This window comes from Clupea harengus, chromosome 20 (assembly GCF_900700415.2).
Source record: "Clupea harengus chromosome 20, Ch_v2.0.2, whole genome shotgun sequence".
NCBI lineage: Eukaryota > Metazoa > Chordata > Actinopteri > Clupeiformes > Clupeidae > Clupea > Clupea harengus.
Genome location: NC_045171.1, coordinates 3,820,408 through 3,839,424, shown reverse-complemented (window position 1 = coordinate 3,839,424; position 19,017 = coordinate 3,820,408). Strand labels below are relative to the sequence as shown.

The window sequence follows — 19,017 nt, the reverse complement described above, 5'->3', positions numbered from 1 at the left end:
TTGCCAATCTAGCCCTCTAAAACCCAAGATATAATCATCCCTTTGCCCAGTTGGCCAATTAGATCCAATGGCTCTTTGGTTTTGGTGCCCTCGCCCACACTAACAGAAGTGAACAAAGCATTCAGATTCAGTTACAATATGGCTCCTGTTCACCACATAGGTGTGCGCTGGACTGTGGCTGAACAAGGAACATGAACTCATGATCTTTAAAGAATACCGAGGATGTTTATTATTTTAATGGCGTGAACCACTGAATCTTTCATGGGCTGTGAGTTATATGAAGCAGAGGCAACGTCTCTGATCTCCTCCAATCTGCATTAAAACCGCAGAGGGCTTACGCTCCGTCCAATTTGAATTTCAATTGGTGTGATTACAGGTTTGATTAAGGTAAGTAAATTCATAGTATATTTTGGCCTTGTTCTCCTGACCCCCACTCCTCCCCTGATCTCTAGTGACCGCCTCACCGCCTCACCCCCCCCCCCCTTCCCTTCAGTTATCAAACTAATGTGATCGAACCTTTAAGCTTCAGTAATTTTTTTAACAAGATAGCTCTGATAAGGCTAAAGAGAGAGAAAGAGAGGAAAAAGAGAGAGAGCGTGAAAGGGAGCTAATGCATATGCAAACCAGAGGCAGTGTGTGTGTGTGTGTGTGTGTGTGTGTGTGTGTGTGTGTGTGTGTGTGTGTGTGTGTGTGTGTGTGTGTGTGTGTGTCTACAAACTAGAAGGATGAGTATGGTAGATTAGAAGCATGCTCTTCGTGAGGACAGAATTGGGGATCAATATATCCACTGGAGTGGTTGGACTGATAAAGTGGGACAGTGGGAGTATCAAGGACGGATGTGGTGAACCGCCATGCAAGATAATCATGAATATACCATGCAGGAGTGAGAGGAAGGCTTTCTGGAAGGCAATGTGGAAGGCAGAAAATAAATGGGATGGCCTGTCTACGAATGTGTGTGTGTGTGGGCGAAGGAGTGCATGCCTGTGAATGTGTTTGAGAGAGAGAGAGAGAGAGAGAGAAAGAAAGAAAGAAAGAGAGAGAGAGAGAGAGAAACAGACAGACAGACAGACAGACAGACAGACAGACAGACAGAGAGAGAGAGATGGAGAGAGAGAGAAACAGACAGACAGAGAGAGAGAGAGAGACAGACAGACAGAGAGAGAGAGAGAGAGAGAGAGAGAAACAGACAGACAGAGAGAGAGAGAGAGAAACAGACAGACAGAGAGAGAGATGGAGGGAGTAAGACCGCGCAAAGAGGGGAGAGACACCGAGAAAAAGGGAATGCATGAAGGCGCAGGGAAGGCTGGTCAGCCCACAGCAGCTGGAGCTTAGCAACATCTGCAGACAGGCTCTAGGGAACCAAGCAAGCCTCCTCCTCCTCATACGCCACATTACTGAATCAGTAGCGCTGAGATACGAGGCAGGCCAGTGTAAGCAAGCACAGAAGGCACACAGGCAGGGGACAGTCTCGGAGGGGGGATTAATTGCCCTGGCAGACGGTGGCAGTGGGGCGAGGGTGGGCAACGGTATAGGGGGGTGGGGGTGGGGGGGCTTTCTGATGCAAGGCTAGGACACAGGGTTAATTAAACTCCACCGAGTGAGACACTCTCATTAATTACCTTCATCCCGCACCTAATTTAATCTCCGCCGCTCTTCCTGTTTTATCGCAGTCATCCCTATCAAGGTGTCATACAGCTGATTAACTTTAACCACTCGCACTACACGCGCCCTCCTGTTGCACGGGCACCGGCGCTCCGAGCCACGCCTCCGAGCGGTGTCAGGCTGGAGGCTTCAGTCTTCCTCGTGCCAAGAGAAAGAAAAGGTAGGTCACTGGTGTCACCTGCAGTCCGTGGACGATGGCAGAAAATAGTTCCCGAAACGTTCCCATGTAGCCAATCAGCTACGCCCTGGTCACTGCATTCATGCTCGGAGACATTAAGTGCTTCTGGCTAACAGCTTAATCAAAGTCAATGCTGAAAAATGTGGCATGCTGACCCCCGACCTCTCGCTCAGACCCCCATTTGGCTTAGGGCGCCCTGCGGAGCCTTTATGGGAAACAAAGGATTAGCATGAAGTCACTCAGCTTTGCTCCGAGAACCGCTTGAAATCCAGAAATGGATTAGGCTGAGAATTGCTCTTTCAACAATTCCTTTTAGACTGAGAGGGACCCTGCACTCGGCGGTGTCAAATGGGCTACTTTGGGGAATAAAGTGGACCACATGCACTTGGCACTCCATTTTTCCTCCTAGCAAGAAGTAAAAGTAAGACTCTCAGTGTGGGATATGCTGGCTCAGGAAAGCAGGCCAGGTTCACGCTGTTACCATGTGAAATATTAATTGACTGAACAAAAAAAAAATGTACCTTTACCAATTCTGCATTCTGACCCACAGGCTGCAGCTTTTCAAAACGGAACAGATTGACTGCGGTGCAGGAAGACTCTGCTGTAAGCCATGTTCTGTGAGACACAGGGATCTACCCCCCTTCTTTCGATATGCAGTGTACATCCTGGAGAAATAGCCAGACATGCCCTGTCTCTTTGGATGCTTCCTGATCGATTGATACGTCTGGACCATGGCAGTTGCTGATTGCAGATCTCGTGAGAGTCTTAGAAACAATTTGATTTTTGAGATCAAAAAGGAAAGACAGCCTTACAAAGTCTGTCTAAATAAGTATTGCTTACAGCAGCTTTATGTGTCTTACCCTAACAATTAAGACATACATTTTTTTGTTGACATTATTTAAAAGGTTATGTATGAATGGTTACTCGTCAGATTCTGTGAGAAATCTTCCTTCAGGAGTTGCCTTTAGATAGTCAAGATCATCACCAAAACTTTGCTTTGTTAAATCATGTATGCTAGTCGTTCATCGCTTTGCAATTGCCCTCGCCCCTTTTCCTTGCCAAACGGCTTTCATTCTAGGACCCACGGGCAGATGCCTGGAGCGTCTGCCACGGGCAAACCTGCCGGCCGTGAGGCTGGGCCTGATGGGCAGTGTGATTGGCAGATGGCAGCGTGGTGAAGGGCAGTGCTCTGACTCCGGCATGCTAGAAACATTGGGGTGGTTCTGCTCAGGTGCCCAACACTGAGTGAGTGTCTCTGAAAGCCATGTGTCCTTCCAAAACTTCCTCCTGCTGGTGAAGGGGGGGGGGGGGGGAGGAGACGAGGGGACGAGAGGGGTGGGGCTGGAAAGTGATGACTGCGCAGTGCTGTGGGCACTCAGCGTCTCCCCTCTCTAGCCCCTCTCCATCTCCTGCAGCCTCTTCTCACATTCACACCCTCTCTTCCTCATCCCCTTTCCTACTTTCTCCCCATCTGACGGCACACAGAGGGAGAGGGCTGGAGCAGGGTGACCTACAACCACACCCACTGGGAAGGAAGGGAGCAGAGAAAAAGAGAGAGAGAGAGAGAAAGAAAGAAAGAGAGAGAGAGAGACAAAGAAAGCGAGAGATAGATGTGGGAATGAAAGGGATATAAGGGTGGAGAGAGAGAAAAAAAAACAAACAAACTGATTGCAGAGAACAGAATATCTCTTCCTGGGAGCCAGTGGAGCGCGTAGCTGATTGTGAAAAGAGGGATGATCCCCTCTAAAACATAAGAAAGCTACCAGCCTGCTTACCTACAGGATTAAGAAAAGTCAATGATGACCCCCTACTATGAAGCAACAAAATGTGTGTGTGAGTGCGCACATGTGTGTGTGTGAGTGCGGACATGTGTGTGCATGTGTGCGCATGTTGTGTAGACTGAAGATGAGAAAGCCCTGTGAATTTAGATGTGACATTGAGGAAATGGAAGCAGGCATGGCTGAGCACAGCCAGTAACATGGAATGGTTAACAGGATGAAGCTCTTGGTCTTTTATCATCAGACTCCAGGCAGCAGCCACTGAAACACCAGATCATTTGCTTTAAGAAATTCAACTCCAATGTTTCTGCATTGGCCAATAGCAGCTGGGGGGGGTGTTTTAGTCATTCAATTTGTGTGTGTGTGTGTGTGTGTGTGTGTGTATTCATTATTCATTTAAAATAAAAACTGCTTCTTAAAAAAAAGCATGCCTGCAATCCAGACAGACAACCGCGGCAGAAAGAGGAGGAGATAGGCTGCAATTGGGCTGGGAGAACAAAGGTGCAAGGAGGAGAGAGAAGGAGAGAGAGAGAGAGAGAGAGAGAGAGAGGGAGATGGTGCAAAGGGGATTAATTGGAGTAGTAACAGTAACATCTGGGTAGTAAAATAAACATGCTGCTGCCTCTGGCTCCAGCAGGGCACTCATTTCTCACAGTGTGTGGCAGGGTAATCAAAGATGTACGTCCTTTTATTATAATGCAATTACCATTGTTATGATTTCTCAACGCATAATTATCAATGCTCAGGGACTTTATGGGTGGCCTGTATAGTACATATTTAACCATCCCCGCCTGTTTTAAAGTTATGGACATGGTGGTTAAACAGAGGGGGCTGGAGGGAGAGCAAAACGGGGGGAGTGTGCAAGAAAACAGAGTGGGGAGGGGTGCAGGAGCACGTAACCTGCCTACAAATTAACGCTGCAATCATAAAGTCACAGCGCACTCTGACGGCTCTCTGTTTTGGACCCTCATCATTGTCAAAAACTTAACGAATTACTGGCTTTGTTAGATTGTCTTCGTGGTAAGGTCGACTCTGGTAATGATTCAGCGAATAACAGCGTTCCACTTCTGACCGACTTCGACTCCTTATATACAAGCCGACTAGCCCCGGAGAAGGCAGTCTCAAGTGAGAAGCAGAGAGCACTATACTGGCGGGGACAACTAAGGATATACCGAACGCCTGTGCTAGCGGATTAAAATCGTTTGTCATCGCTTACTAAATATGGACTAAATAATCTGACATTTCAAAGACAAACTGTCCTCGCGTTGTCTTCTTTTTATTCGCGAACCGAATGAGAGATCTTATTTTGCTCGATAGGTGAGCAAATGGAGACTTTTAAATTTAGGAATGAAGCGATGTTGCACACAGCAAGAAAAGAGAAAAAGGAATATTCGAGGGATTCGTGCAATAACACATGTGACATAAATACAGGTTTTCCATGGTGTGAATTTCGGGTCAAATCTGTCGGAAACCAAGTCGTCAAGGCAAATTGAAGGAACATTCTACTGACCGCAAATCAAGTCAGCAGGAGCATCAAGATCTGTACCGCATGCTTTGGGTAACTACACTTTTTGCTCTAATAACCTCTAGTATTGAAAGTTAAATATTAATGTTGGTTTTAGTTTTAAGGCGAAATAATGTCACAATTTCGTGGAAGACAACTTTATAAAGCGCTACATGTTGCGTTTTGTTGCGAAAAAGTAGGGCACGCATACTTGTTAACGTCACTGTTACATTCACGAAATGTTACATCCACGTAATATTAGCTGTCGCTAGCTATCACTACACTCACAACACTGTTCTCAGCGACAGCACTTTAGACATAAATGGTGTCTACAGTCATGTCTCCACTAGATGGACACTTCATTACTTCTGTAATACAAATATGGAGAATATGACTCTGATAATGGTTCACTCTTCTAGTGGAATTACTGTCAAGGGCAATCCATCTAGCCGTTTACACGGAAGAGCACCTGACTCACCTCCAGTTGTAGAAAACATAAAATGATGGGTACATTGCTACTGAAAATGCTGAATTTACAGACACAGAGACACCATTAGCTGTGATTTCACAGCAGTGTTAATATCTTGGTAATAACACACACACACACACACCAGCACACAAGTGTCCTGCTTCCCCACTGGATTGCAATACAGAATGCAAACAAATGACATATATGTTTTGCATATTTTAAATCTTTGAGCTGTAATAGCACGCAGAGTCAATCAAATGTCCTCTGTGTCTCAGCAGACAATTAAGACATAATGTAAAATAGTCTGCAGTGGCACCCGGCTGCCATTACTGTCATGGGACGACGAATCATTACTTCACATTCAGATGGCCCCCTAAACAGTCGAGTAGATAAGACGCTGACTTGTCAGACAAGATAAATAGTAAGTACACACAGATAAACAGTAGTCAGGCAGGAAACTATTTCGTATTAGTGCATCCAATACGATGCCACTCAGCCAGGCCAAAATAATGTGATGGATAGAAGTGGGGGGGCCTCTGTCTGCTGCTGCTGCTGCTGCTACTTTCCCCATTTATTCAGCCATTTACCCAGGCTGCTACACGAGACATGCTGAAATTTCAAGAATCAGTCACATCGCGTTGTGGATATATTAAAGGGGAAAAAGAAAACAGGCTTTTGGGGGATAATCAGATATTAAAGACGCGGAGTTCCATTTCATCTCCCTGCGCCTGGCTTCCACCAGCTTAATCATTCTAGGTCATTCACCAACACACTTCCCTCATCTTCCCCACGCATGCTATAATGCCTTTAATTTCAACACTTCCTCAAAGATGAATACATTTGAATCTCTGCCCACCCCGCAGATGTAAAAGGCCACTTTTCGCTCTTTTTATAGAAAAAAAAAAAAAACTGGCCTCCACTCAAATGAAACAGGTCTTCCTCCAGAGCTTTTTGTCTTCTGCATTTCTCTCTCTGCTCCCTTCATCTTTCTGCAAACTCTCTCCTCCCCCTCCCCTCTTTCCTCTGCATTTATTTATGAACTATTACCATCATGCAGTAACACTTTATTAGGCCTGTAAAAAAAATCACCAGAATGAATCACGCTTTGGGTCTCTCCGTTCCCTCTTCGAGCTCAGAGCAACTCAAATCAGTCTCGTCATGGCTTGCATAGTTAACCCCCAGTGCTCCCTGCAAGCGAACAGATAAAAACTATCCTCAGGACCTTCAATCACAGCACTAGGATATCTGCGTAGAGACCCACCACGGGATCGCCAAAGCTGTCATTACGTTGCTTTTTTCTAAATGCTAATGATTTTGGTGTTAAAAGTCCATTGACTCTGCGGAGTCGTGACAGGCGCGGTGGCTGCTACCTGACACACAATCCATTCTGTCAGAACCCATAAGCTACGCGCCTTTGAGCTCAATGGGCTAAGGAGGGGAGGCTTCGATTTCACTGTAAAGTCAGTGATGATTTCTCTAGGCGAATCAATACAGTGGTTTTATACTGTCCACAGCTGAAATACGGCACATAGGAGAAATTATGAAATTTATACTCAACAAGAGCGGTGGACGGATGCCGGCACCACCCTGAGAGAAGGTAATTTGCGGCTAAACACACACACACACAGATATGCACACAAACACAAACAACCACATTCGCCATGCTCCTGCAAGCACACAGGTAAGTAGCACATTACAAATGACGCTTCCCAGTCAACTAGAATTATTGGCGCTAAACCCTTTAAGTCGCCATAATGGAAAATCAACAGGGCAGGCGAAACGCCCGGGAAAAACAGGATTTGACAGTATGCCTGACTGCACTAGAATACACTTCATAAATAATGAAGAATGTGGAAAAAAAAGGGAGGTCTGGACCCCCGCATATTGTTTTGTACAAAACTGAGCTACTTACAGACAGGAAATCTGGGGTAAGTACACAAACGCGCAGAGGGCAAAGAGAGGAAGTGTAAATGTTTGTGTTTGAATGAAAAATGTATTAGCCTGTGTGTGTGCGCGCGGGCGTGTGCGTGTGTGTGCGTGCGTGCGTGCGTGCGTGCGTGTGTGAGTTATCTGTCCGTGAGGGAGAGTGTGTGTGTGCGTGTGTGTGTGAGTGAGTTATCTGTCCGTGAGGGAGAGTGTGTGTGTGTGTGTGTGTGTGTATGTGTGTGTGTGTGTGTGTGTGTGAGTTATCTGTCCGTGAGGGAGAGTGTAAGAAGGAGGGAGAATCTGTCTGTAACAGAGCAAAGATGAGTGTAAAACCCAAGACAGCGTTTCGAAGAAAAAGCCCTTGTTATCCACCGCATCTTCTTGGGAGAAAACAATTAGACAAGGCCTTGGAGAGGCAGAGCAGACGTGCTCAGAATGCCCTGAACCAGGGGCATCACCGGGGAATATGACGGCTTCCAGCGTGCCATTAACACCACCTTGTGCATTCTGCAATTCAAACAAGGTAGAAAAGGGAAAGTCTGCACCTTTTAGAAAGGCATGATGGGCAGGTTTTCGTGTGTGTGTGTGTGTGTGTGTGTGTGTGTGTGTGTGTGTGTGTGTGTGTGTGTGTGTGTGTGTGTGTGTGGGTTTATGCAGAACTTTGTCCTAAGTCTTTTCTTTGCCCTTGCAGGGATGGTGCCCTCTCCCCAGGTGTGCGTCTCCACCCTGGTGACTGTGAGCACGATGGCGGTGGTGGATCTCTACCTGCTGGAGCAGAGCATGCTGGGAGCACGCAGCAGCAGCTCCCAGGGGCACCCCGGCGTGTGGCCATGCGTGGCCGTTGCCCTGGGCGACCTCTGCTTCCTGCTGGCGCTGCGCTTCGTGTCGGCGGGGGTGGTGTCGGAGGCCGGCTCGCCCCGCCGCGGCTTCGCCAGCGCCCTCTGGTTCCTCTTCCTCTCGCTGCTCCAGCTCAAGCTCTTCTTCGTGTGCCAGAACTACCGGCAGGAGCGCCGGCCGCCCGACCCGCTGGCGCGCAAGACCCTGACGCTGCTGCTGTCCGTCTGCCTGCCGTCGCTCTTCATCATCCTCACGGGCGCCGAGCACGTCACGCCGCTGCGGCGCAAGCAGGAGGTGCGCGGCCGCCTGCTCTGGGTGGTGCTGGACCTGCTGGACGTGCTGGACCTCCAGGCCGGGCTGTGGGAGGCCAGCACCGGGGGCGCGGGAAGCAGCACCGCCCCGCTCTGGGCCGAGGGCCTGGTGTTCTTCTACTGCTACGTGCTCCTGCTGCTGCTGCCCTGCGTCTCGCTCACCGAGCTGGGCACCATCGGCGGCGGGCCCCGGGCCGCCCCGCATCCGCCGGCCCATCAGCAGGAGCCGGGTCCTGGGCACCGGCGGGAGGCCGTCTACCCCTGGCTCAGCTTGGTCACCATCAACGTGCTGACGCTGCTGCTGCGGGGGGCGGGCGTGCTGTGGTACCGGGACCCGCGCGTCTCCACCATCTTCCTGGGGAAGAACCTCCTCGCTCTGGCGGTGAAGCTGAGTTCGGCCTGGGAGCAGCGGCGGCGGCGACGGCGGCGGCAGCAGAAGCCACAGGCGGCGGCAGCGGGCGCGGCAGCGGGCGCGGCAGCGGGCGCGGCACCCGGGAGGACAGCGGGGGCTGGGGAGGCCGACGTGGACGGGGGAGGATGCGGGGCAGAGGGAGAGGAGCGCCGGCTGGACGGAATGAACTTGCCGGGCTCGCTGCCGCCCTCGCGCTACCACACGATCACGCGCACGCACAGCCATGCCCGCGTCGACCTTGACCACACAGAGGCCGCGCTCGGACCTGCCTACATCTCCCGCGAGCTGTAGGAGTCTGCCATTTCACGAAAAATGTGGTATTTGTTGTTGTTGTTGTTACAAGCAAACTCCATAAAGGGGCACCAACAAAGGACTCCAGAATCCCCACAGGCTGACTACAAGTCCCAAGAGGCCTGTTGGTTGCTGACTACAAGTCCCAAGAGGCCTGTTGGTTGGCCACACAAAGGGATGACAGCCTGCTATTTTGCTACAGGACTGTCCCCCCACACACACCGCCCTCAAAACTGAGTGAGCCAAGATGAGAACAGTAGAAAAACTCATCCCATTATTGCAGAGTGTGATTCATCCTGCCTGGGCTCTGGCAGCCTACTGTAGCATGGAGCTCTCAAAGGACGTGAGATTCAGTTAGACTGGAACATTCCATAGTTAAGTGCCTTTTCTCTCTTGAAGGAATGAACATCAGCACTGCTTGACTCTGTTCTCCTTTGTCGGGACTTAAAAAATAATAACAATAATAATAAAATGAAAAAGTGCGTGTGTGTGTACGTGCGTGTGTGTGTATGTGTTCGTGTACCGAGAAGCATGACTGCTTGTTTCATGTCCAGGAGAGCCTCCATTTCCCAGAACAGGGTGTTGGAAAGTGCTGCTCTCTCTCTCTCTCCTCCTCCTCTCTCCTCCTCTCTCACTCTTGACATGTTGTCTGCCTGGTGCTGAACCCCATCACTCGATGACAGGCTGTCACCCAGGGGATTGAGACGGCTGCATCTCAGCCTCGTCTCTTTTTCTCCTTTTCATGAGGCACCGCGAACACACCCACACACTCAGAGCATGAAGAGAAACAAGCGCGGGTGCTCACTCACAATCCATTCCCAAGTGGAAGGGAGATTTATTATGCGAGGAGGCAGGGGCAAAAACAGCCCCCGCAATTAATTTAGTGATTTTCCTTTTGAATAAGTGTTGAATGGGTTTTTATCTCCGTGTTGTGTAAACAGTGCTGGCCGCATACGGTGGCATCAATCGTGGGTGCGCGGGCGTGTAATGCCAGTTAAAAGCTCGTAGCTGTTAGGAGGTGGAGCAGCATGCTGTTAGCCCAACCCCACCCCCCTCACCTCAGCACCACCACCACTATTGTGTGAGGTGTCAGGCTGTAAGGTGCTCACCTCGAAATTTACCATCCATCACAATTACACCGCCACCAGCCCACACCGGCCCTCGTGCTTCTGCAATTACCTAACGACAGGCATCAGCTTGTGGCCGCGGTGAGCGAGGGGTGTTGGAATGAATGTGTTGCCCGGTGTGGAGGACACCGAAGGGGGGATGGTGGGGACCATTCAATCTCCATCAGGCGCCGCTAATGCATCCCAGCCCAGCTTTACATCCCCCCCCCCTTCTGCCCAGCCCCCCCCCCCCCCGCCCAGGGTCCCCTGCCATGCACATGTGAGCCTTAATGCTCATATTAATTGAAATGAGACTCATTTGTCAGAGCGCTAAGAGCTCGTATTCCGCCGCAAAAGGTGATTTACTGTGAATATTTACAGGCTGTATTAAAAAAGGCCCATAACAACCTACAGCGCACACACGCACGCACGCACACACACTTTTTTTTTTACATGCGTGACTGCTCGACTGCCTGACAAAAAAGGGCCTATTTATTAATTGAAGAGGGGAGACTGTTCTCCCGGGAGCTCAGCTCTGGCCAGCTTCAGATGGATTTCACAGAGGCTGGCTGGGGAGGTGAGGCGGTCTGAGAGGAGTGCCATTCGCTGGTGCTTTCATCTCCGCCAGCCGCGCTCTACATTTCAAACGCGCAGGGCGCCATGCAACCCCCAGCAGGCAACTCTTCAGCTCACTAATAAAAATGAGAGAGAAAACTGGATGCCTATGCGTACCGGATGAGATGAGAGGGCAAGAGGGGTTTTTTGAGCTTTGCGAATGTGAAAAAAAATAGAGAGAGCGAGAGAGGGATAAAAAGAGAGCAGGACAGCTAAATATATTCTTCCTGGAGTTGGCAACACCTGTTTTGCGGTTATGTATGCAAGAGTCAGCGTTCCCTGCCCCCTCCCCATTCCCCTCGCTGGCTATTCGTGCTAGATCCTAATGAGAAGTTAACAAAAAACATTTTCAGTCTGGATCGCCGACTTCCTCTCTTTTGTTTCGCTCTGCCATTTATTCTTCCTCACCGCTCGGCTGTGCTAATTCTGCTCAGGAATGTAATTATTCTCCCCCACCGACACTGTCAGTTCCTCTTCTTCTTCACCCACTCCCCCTTTTGATTCCTCTCGTTTGTTTAAATTTGCCCCACGGCCGACAGCAGCCTACCTCTGTGCGCCTTGCCCTGTCAGGGGTGGTTAGGCAGAGGAAAGGAGGGGAAGAAATGGAGGGAAGAGAGAAGAGGGAAGATTAAAGGGCTGGTGCCTGGAGCACAACGGCTGCCGAATACAATTTATTTACAGTTTACTACACGGGGCTGCACCGGGTGGAGTGGAGGAGTGCGGAGGAGAGGAAAGAGAGAGATAAAGAAATGAGTGGAGGTGGTGGTGGGGGGGGGGGGGTGGGTGTCTGTATGTGCACATGCACACGCAAGCACACACACGCACACGCACAAAGAAAAATGGGGGCAGACACTCTAAACCGAAGTGTGCTCACTGAGTGCACGGTTACGCAAACATATGGCATTGTTTTGCTTCGCTTGTTTCGCAGTTCACCTCACATGGAACATCTCCGTTGAGTAGGAACACATACACACACACACACGCACACACACACACACACACACACACACACACAGATACTCACACCTCAGAGGACAAGTACATTGTCTTTCTGCCGTGTCAGAATCATTTATTATCATTATGGGCTCCAGGACTGTGTAATGGCACCATTACGGTATAAAATTAGAAGCAGATATGGATGTGTCTCTCACACACACACACACACACACACACACACACACACACACACACACACACACACACACACACACACACACACACACACACACACACACACACACACACACACACACACGTCTCACACACATACCCGACACAAAAAGAAACCCTGACAGAACCTAATGATTTTCCGCGCTGCGGATGACAGGTGTAGGTCGAGATGTCCCCACTCACCTGTCCCAGAATAGGGCCGAGCGGCGGGCCTGGGGCGGCCTGGCCTGACCTCACAATGGCCCGGATCAGGTTGCCCGTGTCCAGCTTCTTCACTGCCTTGGCCGCCTTCGAAATCTTGGACATGGTGTCTGTGTGTGCGGCGAGCTTCTTCTAGGCTGTCCTTTTGTCCGTCCTCCGGCTGCTACCTGCCAAGAGAGTGAACCTAATTATCAGGCTGGGCCTTAAATTCATTAAAGTTTCATCAGAATTGACTTGTCTATCCACCGCGGGCGCAGCAGCGTCTGTGTTGAAGTGGCATTTTGCAAAAACACTCAATCCGCCTGTCTGTCTGTCTGTCTCCACTGCACACCTGGAGCTACTGAAGAGGTCTATGTCGGAGTGATTATACAGCTGGAACTCACGGTCCAAGTGGCACTGAGAAGGGAGCGCAGAGCTCCACCATGGGCCTGCCCTGCAGCCATAGGAGCTACCTCACGCTGCCTGGTTCGTTATCTTCACTGGACAGGTAACGACGTGAGAGGGCCCGGAAGCGGGGCGGGGCGGCCTGGAAGCGAGCCAGAGGGGAGGACCAGGGGACGGACGTGGCAGTTCTCAAATCAGCCTGACGCAACGGCAAGGGCAGGAGGCTAATGTCTGCTTTTCCCGCTCGGAGGCAGAGGTGCCATTACCAGACTCAGTCAATTAGTTGAGTGGTGGGAATGGCCTGAGGTCTTATCCTTGCCTTAAGAATCAAGGGAAGATAAATAGACTTGCCACTAAAATAACTCCCAACTCAAACCTGCCTGGGACATTGCCAAAATACATTTGCAACATCTGACCATGACTAAATGTTTAAACTATGAGATCATCTTAAACGTGTTTGAGTAAACAGCCTTCAACCAAAATCTTTTTTATGTCTGTCTGCAATGCTATATCTTGTGAGCAACAACCTGCAGGTGTTCTCATCACCATTTGATTTAAACCAGAATTGCCAGGTTTTGAAAAAAAATTGAAACCAGAATTGCCACATGTTCAACCCAGGCTATATGATTGACATGAACATACAAAGCAGTGATAGGGTGAAAGTGTGTGCTGGGAATAACTTTAGCCATATTTTCCTCTTTACAGCACAGTCGAACTATGAATCCAATCATTCAGTGATTTTTCTGACAGGCGTGGGCTAACCACAGCGTGCCGTGGCTGAGGCACTGAACCTGTCTCTCGGTTCCGTTTTCTGGAATAAACCTTCAGCCTTTCAAACTCAGCCTTCGGGTATGCAATTGGCCTCACATCACCTAGGCCACATTCTAAGCGATTTTGGCCGGCCACGCCGTCACCACGGATGGCGGCTCGCAGCAGCAGCAGCAGCAGCAGCAGCAGCTCGGTTACATCCTCTGGAACTCTGCACAAGCAGCTTCGGGGCAGGGGCAGGGGCAGCTTACTGCGGCGGCCAGCCAAGATGAAACATGCAGCTTACATCTCCAGGGAGAGAGCCGTCACAGCCAGGCCCACCCCAGGCAAACTCCCCAGACGCCGGAGCTGTGAGGCTGCTGTGGACACCTCATGAATGCATCTGCGTACGAAAACCCTGCCAAGTGGCCTTTCTTGAAATGTCACTCACGTCCGGCACTACATTTCGGCAGTCAATTTCATGCTGCTCACCTTACGCTTCTCCACTCTTAAGGAAGCATGTTGCGACCCAAATCAATTTGAGAGGCAGGCAGCGAGCGAGCGGGTTTCCAGTAAATTGGCATATGCGCTCCTTTTCAAATACACACACACACACACACACACACTCACACAGCACAGCACACAGCACAAGAGCCACCTCAGGGGTTGTCCCATTTTGTGAATTGTTGAATTTTCTAAATCAGGACAAGATGAATCTGCAGCTGGTACTCCAGGGCTGATTGAGAGATCCAATCCATTTATGGAGGTATATATTATCTGTAGAGCTTATTTCCTGAGAGAACAGCGATTTGGAGGCTGGGCGCACTATGTTTTTGTTTACAACGCTGTATAAAAGATACGAAAATAAAGGACAAATCTTCAGGATTTAAGTGCATGAGAGCATTAATAATGTAGGTTTGGTGTGAGGATTCCAATTAGAGGGCCTCACCACCGGAATACACAATGTTTGTGCCCGCCGCACCAGACCAATTACTCAAAGGGAGACAAACACATCTTCCTCAACAAATAAATAACAGAAACAGTCCCTTCCACACCAGTCACAAAGGCACACAGGGCAGAAAGCAGAGAAGTTTAAACCGCGTACACAGCATGGACCAATACCCTTCAAATACATGGCATTATCTATGTAAGGTATTTTAAGAAATAAGCTTTCCTTGCCAAGACCATAGGCTATCTTTTATCACCATGAGCTCAGTACTGATATTCAAAACAAATGATAAATATTTCAATGTGATAGACTAAGTAGCTGACATGTGGTGGCCTTTAATAAAAGATGGCATCCAACATCCATCCATTCTGCCACACAGCGCATACAAATACGTCTCACAAACATTGATTTCAACAACGGCACACAGAGCCCCCAGGCCAGCAATCTTTTCTATTATGTTCACGGCACACAGACCCACAAGCAAATATGCTGTCAATCAGAAACTCAGTGACATACTCCCACACTGCTCAGGAACGCGAGGGCTATATCTGAGGCAGGAAATTACTGCAGCTGTTTTGCCAACGCGTTCCATTAAAATGCGATGTTGTGTGGCGCTGCGGTCCCCGATTATATTAGGCCTAATCAGGTCTAAGATAAGCAACCTGATGAAAGCACGCTCCCGGCTGAGGGATTATGCTTTAAAGATTTGACAAGCATATCAAGACAGTGCAATTAGAGGAGGATCGAGGTAAAGATAAACACTGGGTACATTCTACTTCTCTGCCAATTACAAAACTTATTTATTTCCGTTCGTCAGTTCAGTTATGATTCATCTTGGATTATATCAATCCCACAGTGTAGACGTCAGAGAACACTTCGGACGGCATATTTAAAGGCTGTTTGGAATTCACCGACATGTATGATAAACAATTACTGACAAACAAAAACAAGGCAATCAAGGAAGCAAACTGCCAAATCTGTTTCTCAGAACAACAACTGAGAGATAATTCAAATATTTGCACTGCGACAGTCGGTCACCATGACCTCCAGCTGACGTCTCCTGTGTTTGGTTTCAACTGAGCAATTTGATCAATTTCAGGAGAGAGGGATGAGGGACATCTTACAGGGAGCAAAAAACTTGATGAACAGCAGAGAAACCCTCCCTGGCCTTGATGCACAGCTCGAGGCAGTAAATGACAAATTGAGATGTGCTTGTGCTTATGAAGTAATTTAGCCACGGAGCGGCAGCCCCTCTGCAACCTTCATATCTGCATATTTAGATGAATAACTGAGATGCTACCACTTAATTTTGTCTCCTGGTATTTTTAATAGATCAAGTAGACATTAATATATGGTAAACCTTCAGTGGAGTCTTGCTGTTTTGCTCTTGTTTCCTTTAGAATTGCTGAGCAAGAAACTCCACGCTTCACAAACTCAAGAAAAAAAAGGGAAGTTTAAAGAAATGCAGCATTGTTGTATTACAGCAATAACAATACGTTTGGCCCTGATGCAGTGGGCTGTCAAGGTTCGCTCCCTCGGCTCGTCTGACATCCAAGAACACTTAACTGAGGAGAGACATCCCAATCTAGCGACTGCTTGGAAAGTGCTGTGCAGCCAGACATCATATTCAGCTTGACTGCATACACAGTCTTACAATATCGGAGCCATGCTGCCATTCTTCAGATCTCATATTGGAGCACATACATAGTACGGCTTCAGAAATGAGAGACAAATCAGTATGCCATTGGCATTCAGTGGAATTAGCATTCCAGGCTTTCAACCCCTCAAGCCTCATCCTGCATATTGATTGTGGGAAGACAGAAGGTGATTGCCCGTCAAGCAGAGAGAGAGAGAGAGGGGGCTGCAAATTGCAGGTACAAAGAGGCAAAACTTTCCAAAAAAATGCAGAAAGTGTGAGGATCGGTTTCCTTCATGGTACCAGAAGTGACACAGCGTGTACGGATTAATGGAGTGAATCTTAACTGTGAATTTCTCTACTCCTAATAGAGAGAGGAGCGGAGGAGAACATGCTTACAGTAATTCAGGGAGTCATTGTCCTATCTATTTGAATGTAGCAATGAGGAGTGTTGATGATATCTAAATAAGGTCATTTTGGGAGGTAGAGCCTACAAAGTAAGATGACGGCAATGCATCACAATATTTCTGCTTGTAACACGATTATCACTACACAGAGCAAATATCAATACTTTTTTTCAAACACAGGACCATTCCAGACTATTTTTTTTGTTGCATAACGGTTCAAGCAGCACGACTCCTCTCCAGCTCCATGAGGGGATTCTTGATAAGAGTGGTAATTCTCATAAACAACTATTCAACTATTCTAACAGTATGGCAGTAAAGAAGAAATTCCATCAAACTAAGCCTTTTCACAATTAATGTCTGGGATTAGAGTGCCTTTTCCATGGGTTCTATTCTATATGTAAAATAGCGTACCTCTTATATTGTACATTATCTGATATTTTCTAGGTTTTGGAAAAATGCTCCCCTTTTTCTCCTGGATTACTAATATTGTGATACATCTTAAATAACTAATTTTTGGTGTACTAAGTATCAAACGTATTGAGATGTATACCATATTGTGACAACGGACTGTAAACTACCTTATGGTTCCAATACCTAATGTACATTATCTTTAATTGTTACATAATCTTTGCCGTTATTAAAAAAGATTTTGCACAGGCAGAACACCCTGACGGAACCACCAAACCCAGACCAGAAACCTCTGCGACTATACTCTTTCTTTCATGTTGGACTTCATCATATTCCAACATTTGTTTGAAAAAAAAAGTACTTTCATCAATTGACCTGGGCTGTTCAACGTGATATGTTTTGTCTGTTTTACTTCAAATTCATTTTGATGGTATATGTTCATGCCATCCAGGCTATGCACTATGTCATTCTGTGGTCCAGGTGAGGACGATCTGACAAAATGTAAGTAACAGTATACACTACCAACTATATTTTCAAAAGACACCATTGAACACGTTGACTGCAAGCTTTTGACCGTTCCGTGTTCCTGTTTCCAAGGGTTTTGCATGCGTGTTCCTGTGGCTTTACACTTTAAACAAAACAAAACAAAATTCTGCCAGTCATAAGCCTGTCTCTCTTTTTGTCCTGCTGTTCTGTTGCTGGGTCCCTACAGTCTTCAAAACAAAGGTAAGTGACATAGTTGGTGAAGTTTTTGACAAATTGTTATACACACATTTCATTCTAGTGTAGGGTTGCAGTGTTTAAACTTCCGACAACAACTCTGATTCCTCAGTTAGTCCACAAAACTAGGGGTTATATGAAACTCTGCCAACACCCCAACTGACTAGACTGTGTTAATGCTGTTATAGCAGGGCTGTAAGAAGGAGTAGTGGGTTATGAAAAGCACACCATTGTAGTACTCAATGTGTTACTATGGGAAGATCTATTCCACTGTGTTATATCTGGTTACAATTAGTTACATTATAGCTTCACTTTGGAATGGCTTCTTTGCTCTGGTGGGGCAATTCATACACTTGTAACTTCAGTCTGATAGTTTAATTAATCTTAATGTCTCGTGCTTTCCTTGCATCTTCATATACTGTTTTTTGATTCATGTTGCAATACCATCAAGAGAAATGTCACCGCAGGAACTTGAAAGCTTTTTTTTTGTGGAGGTAAGTGCAGCCAGAGCAACTTTCCATTATATCTCATTAAATCATTCTGAACTAATGTATCACAATCAGCTACCTCGTCACATGCACAGGAGAACACACAAGGCTTAAGGGCGATGTTAATCTTTCAACACATTTCTACAAAAATGAATACATACATGAACATGCATTCTTGCGACAAAGATTTCAGAATCCATCAATATTATCATTGTAAATTACTTGGAGTTTACATGACGTGAGAAGATCAAGTCAAATTCAGTCACAAGGACTGACTGACCGTGATCAACATTGTACACGTAAAACAATACAATTCAAAACAGTTTGATGCTATGGTTACAACCCATTTGAATCAGCTGTCAAACATATTACATGCCAGTTGGTAATTACCTGTCAGAGACAACTTGTTCAGATGTTATCGTACAAAATGTTAGTGGACTTGTTACTTCATGCGCGCAGCCATATTGCCTTCCACCGTGAAGCGTTCTTCTTCTTGTGCGGTCTACTGTAGGCACAACAAAGCCCATTACTGCCATCTACAGTGTAAAAGGAGAAACACACTGAAAAACACGGTCAGAAGAAGACAGCAGTGCGACAAGGGTAGCGTTCCCCACAAACGCATTGGGAGTGTTCCTTTCTGAGTAACGGCCAATGTGTACCAAAAAAAGTACTTGACATGTACTGTATGTTCTGTATTCGAGCACATCACCTATCAAGTAAATAGAGGGCCACTGGCCTTGAGTTGGCCGACCTGCTGTACTTATTTCATGTCTGCCCCTGCTATATACCTGACAGAACACATCAGCTGCATCCTTGAT

General features: G+C 47.6%; 1 protein-coding gene across 2 annotated transcripts in view; it reads right to left on the bottom strand.

The window, feature by feature from the left end:
• The window catches only part of mrpl11 (mitochondrial ribosomal protein L11), a 27,244-nt gene extending 8,539 nt beyond the window's left edge, over positions 1–18,705 (bottom strand). Inside the window, exons 1-2 of one of the 2 annotated variants that reach the window (XM_012841812.3) lie at positions 18,590–18,705; positions 12,443–12,627 (exon numbers count right to left, since the gene is read on the bottom strand). In XM_012841812.3, the coding sequence (XP_012697266.2) occupies positions 12,443–12,565 (123 nt within the window). In that variant the 5' untranslated portion in view covers positions 12,566–12,627; positions 18,590–18,705. The remainder of the gene's footprint in view (positions 1–12,442; positions 12,628–18,589) is intronic. The other variant, XM_031587455.2, reaches the window with a different exon arrangement.
• Between the last annotated feature and the right edge of the window lie 312 nt (positions 18,706–19,017).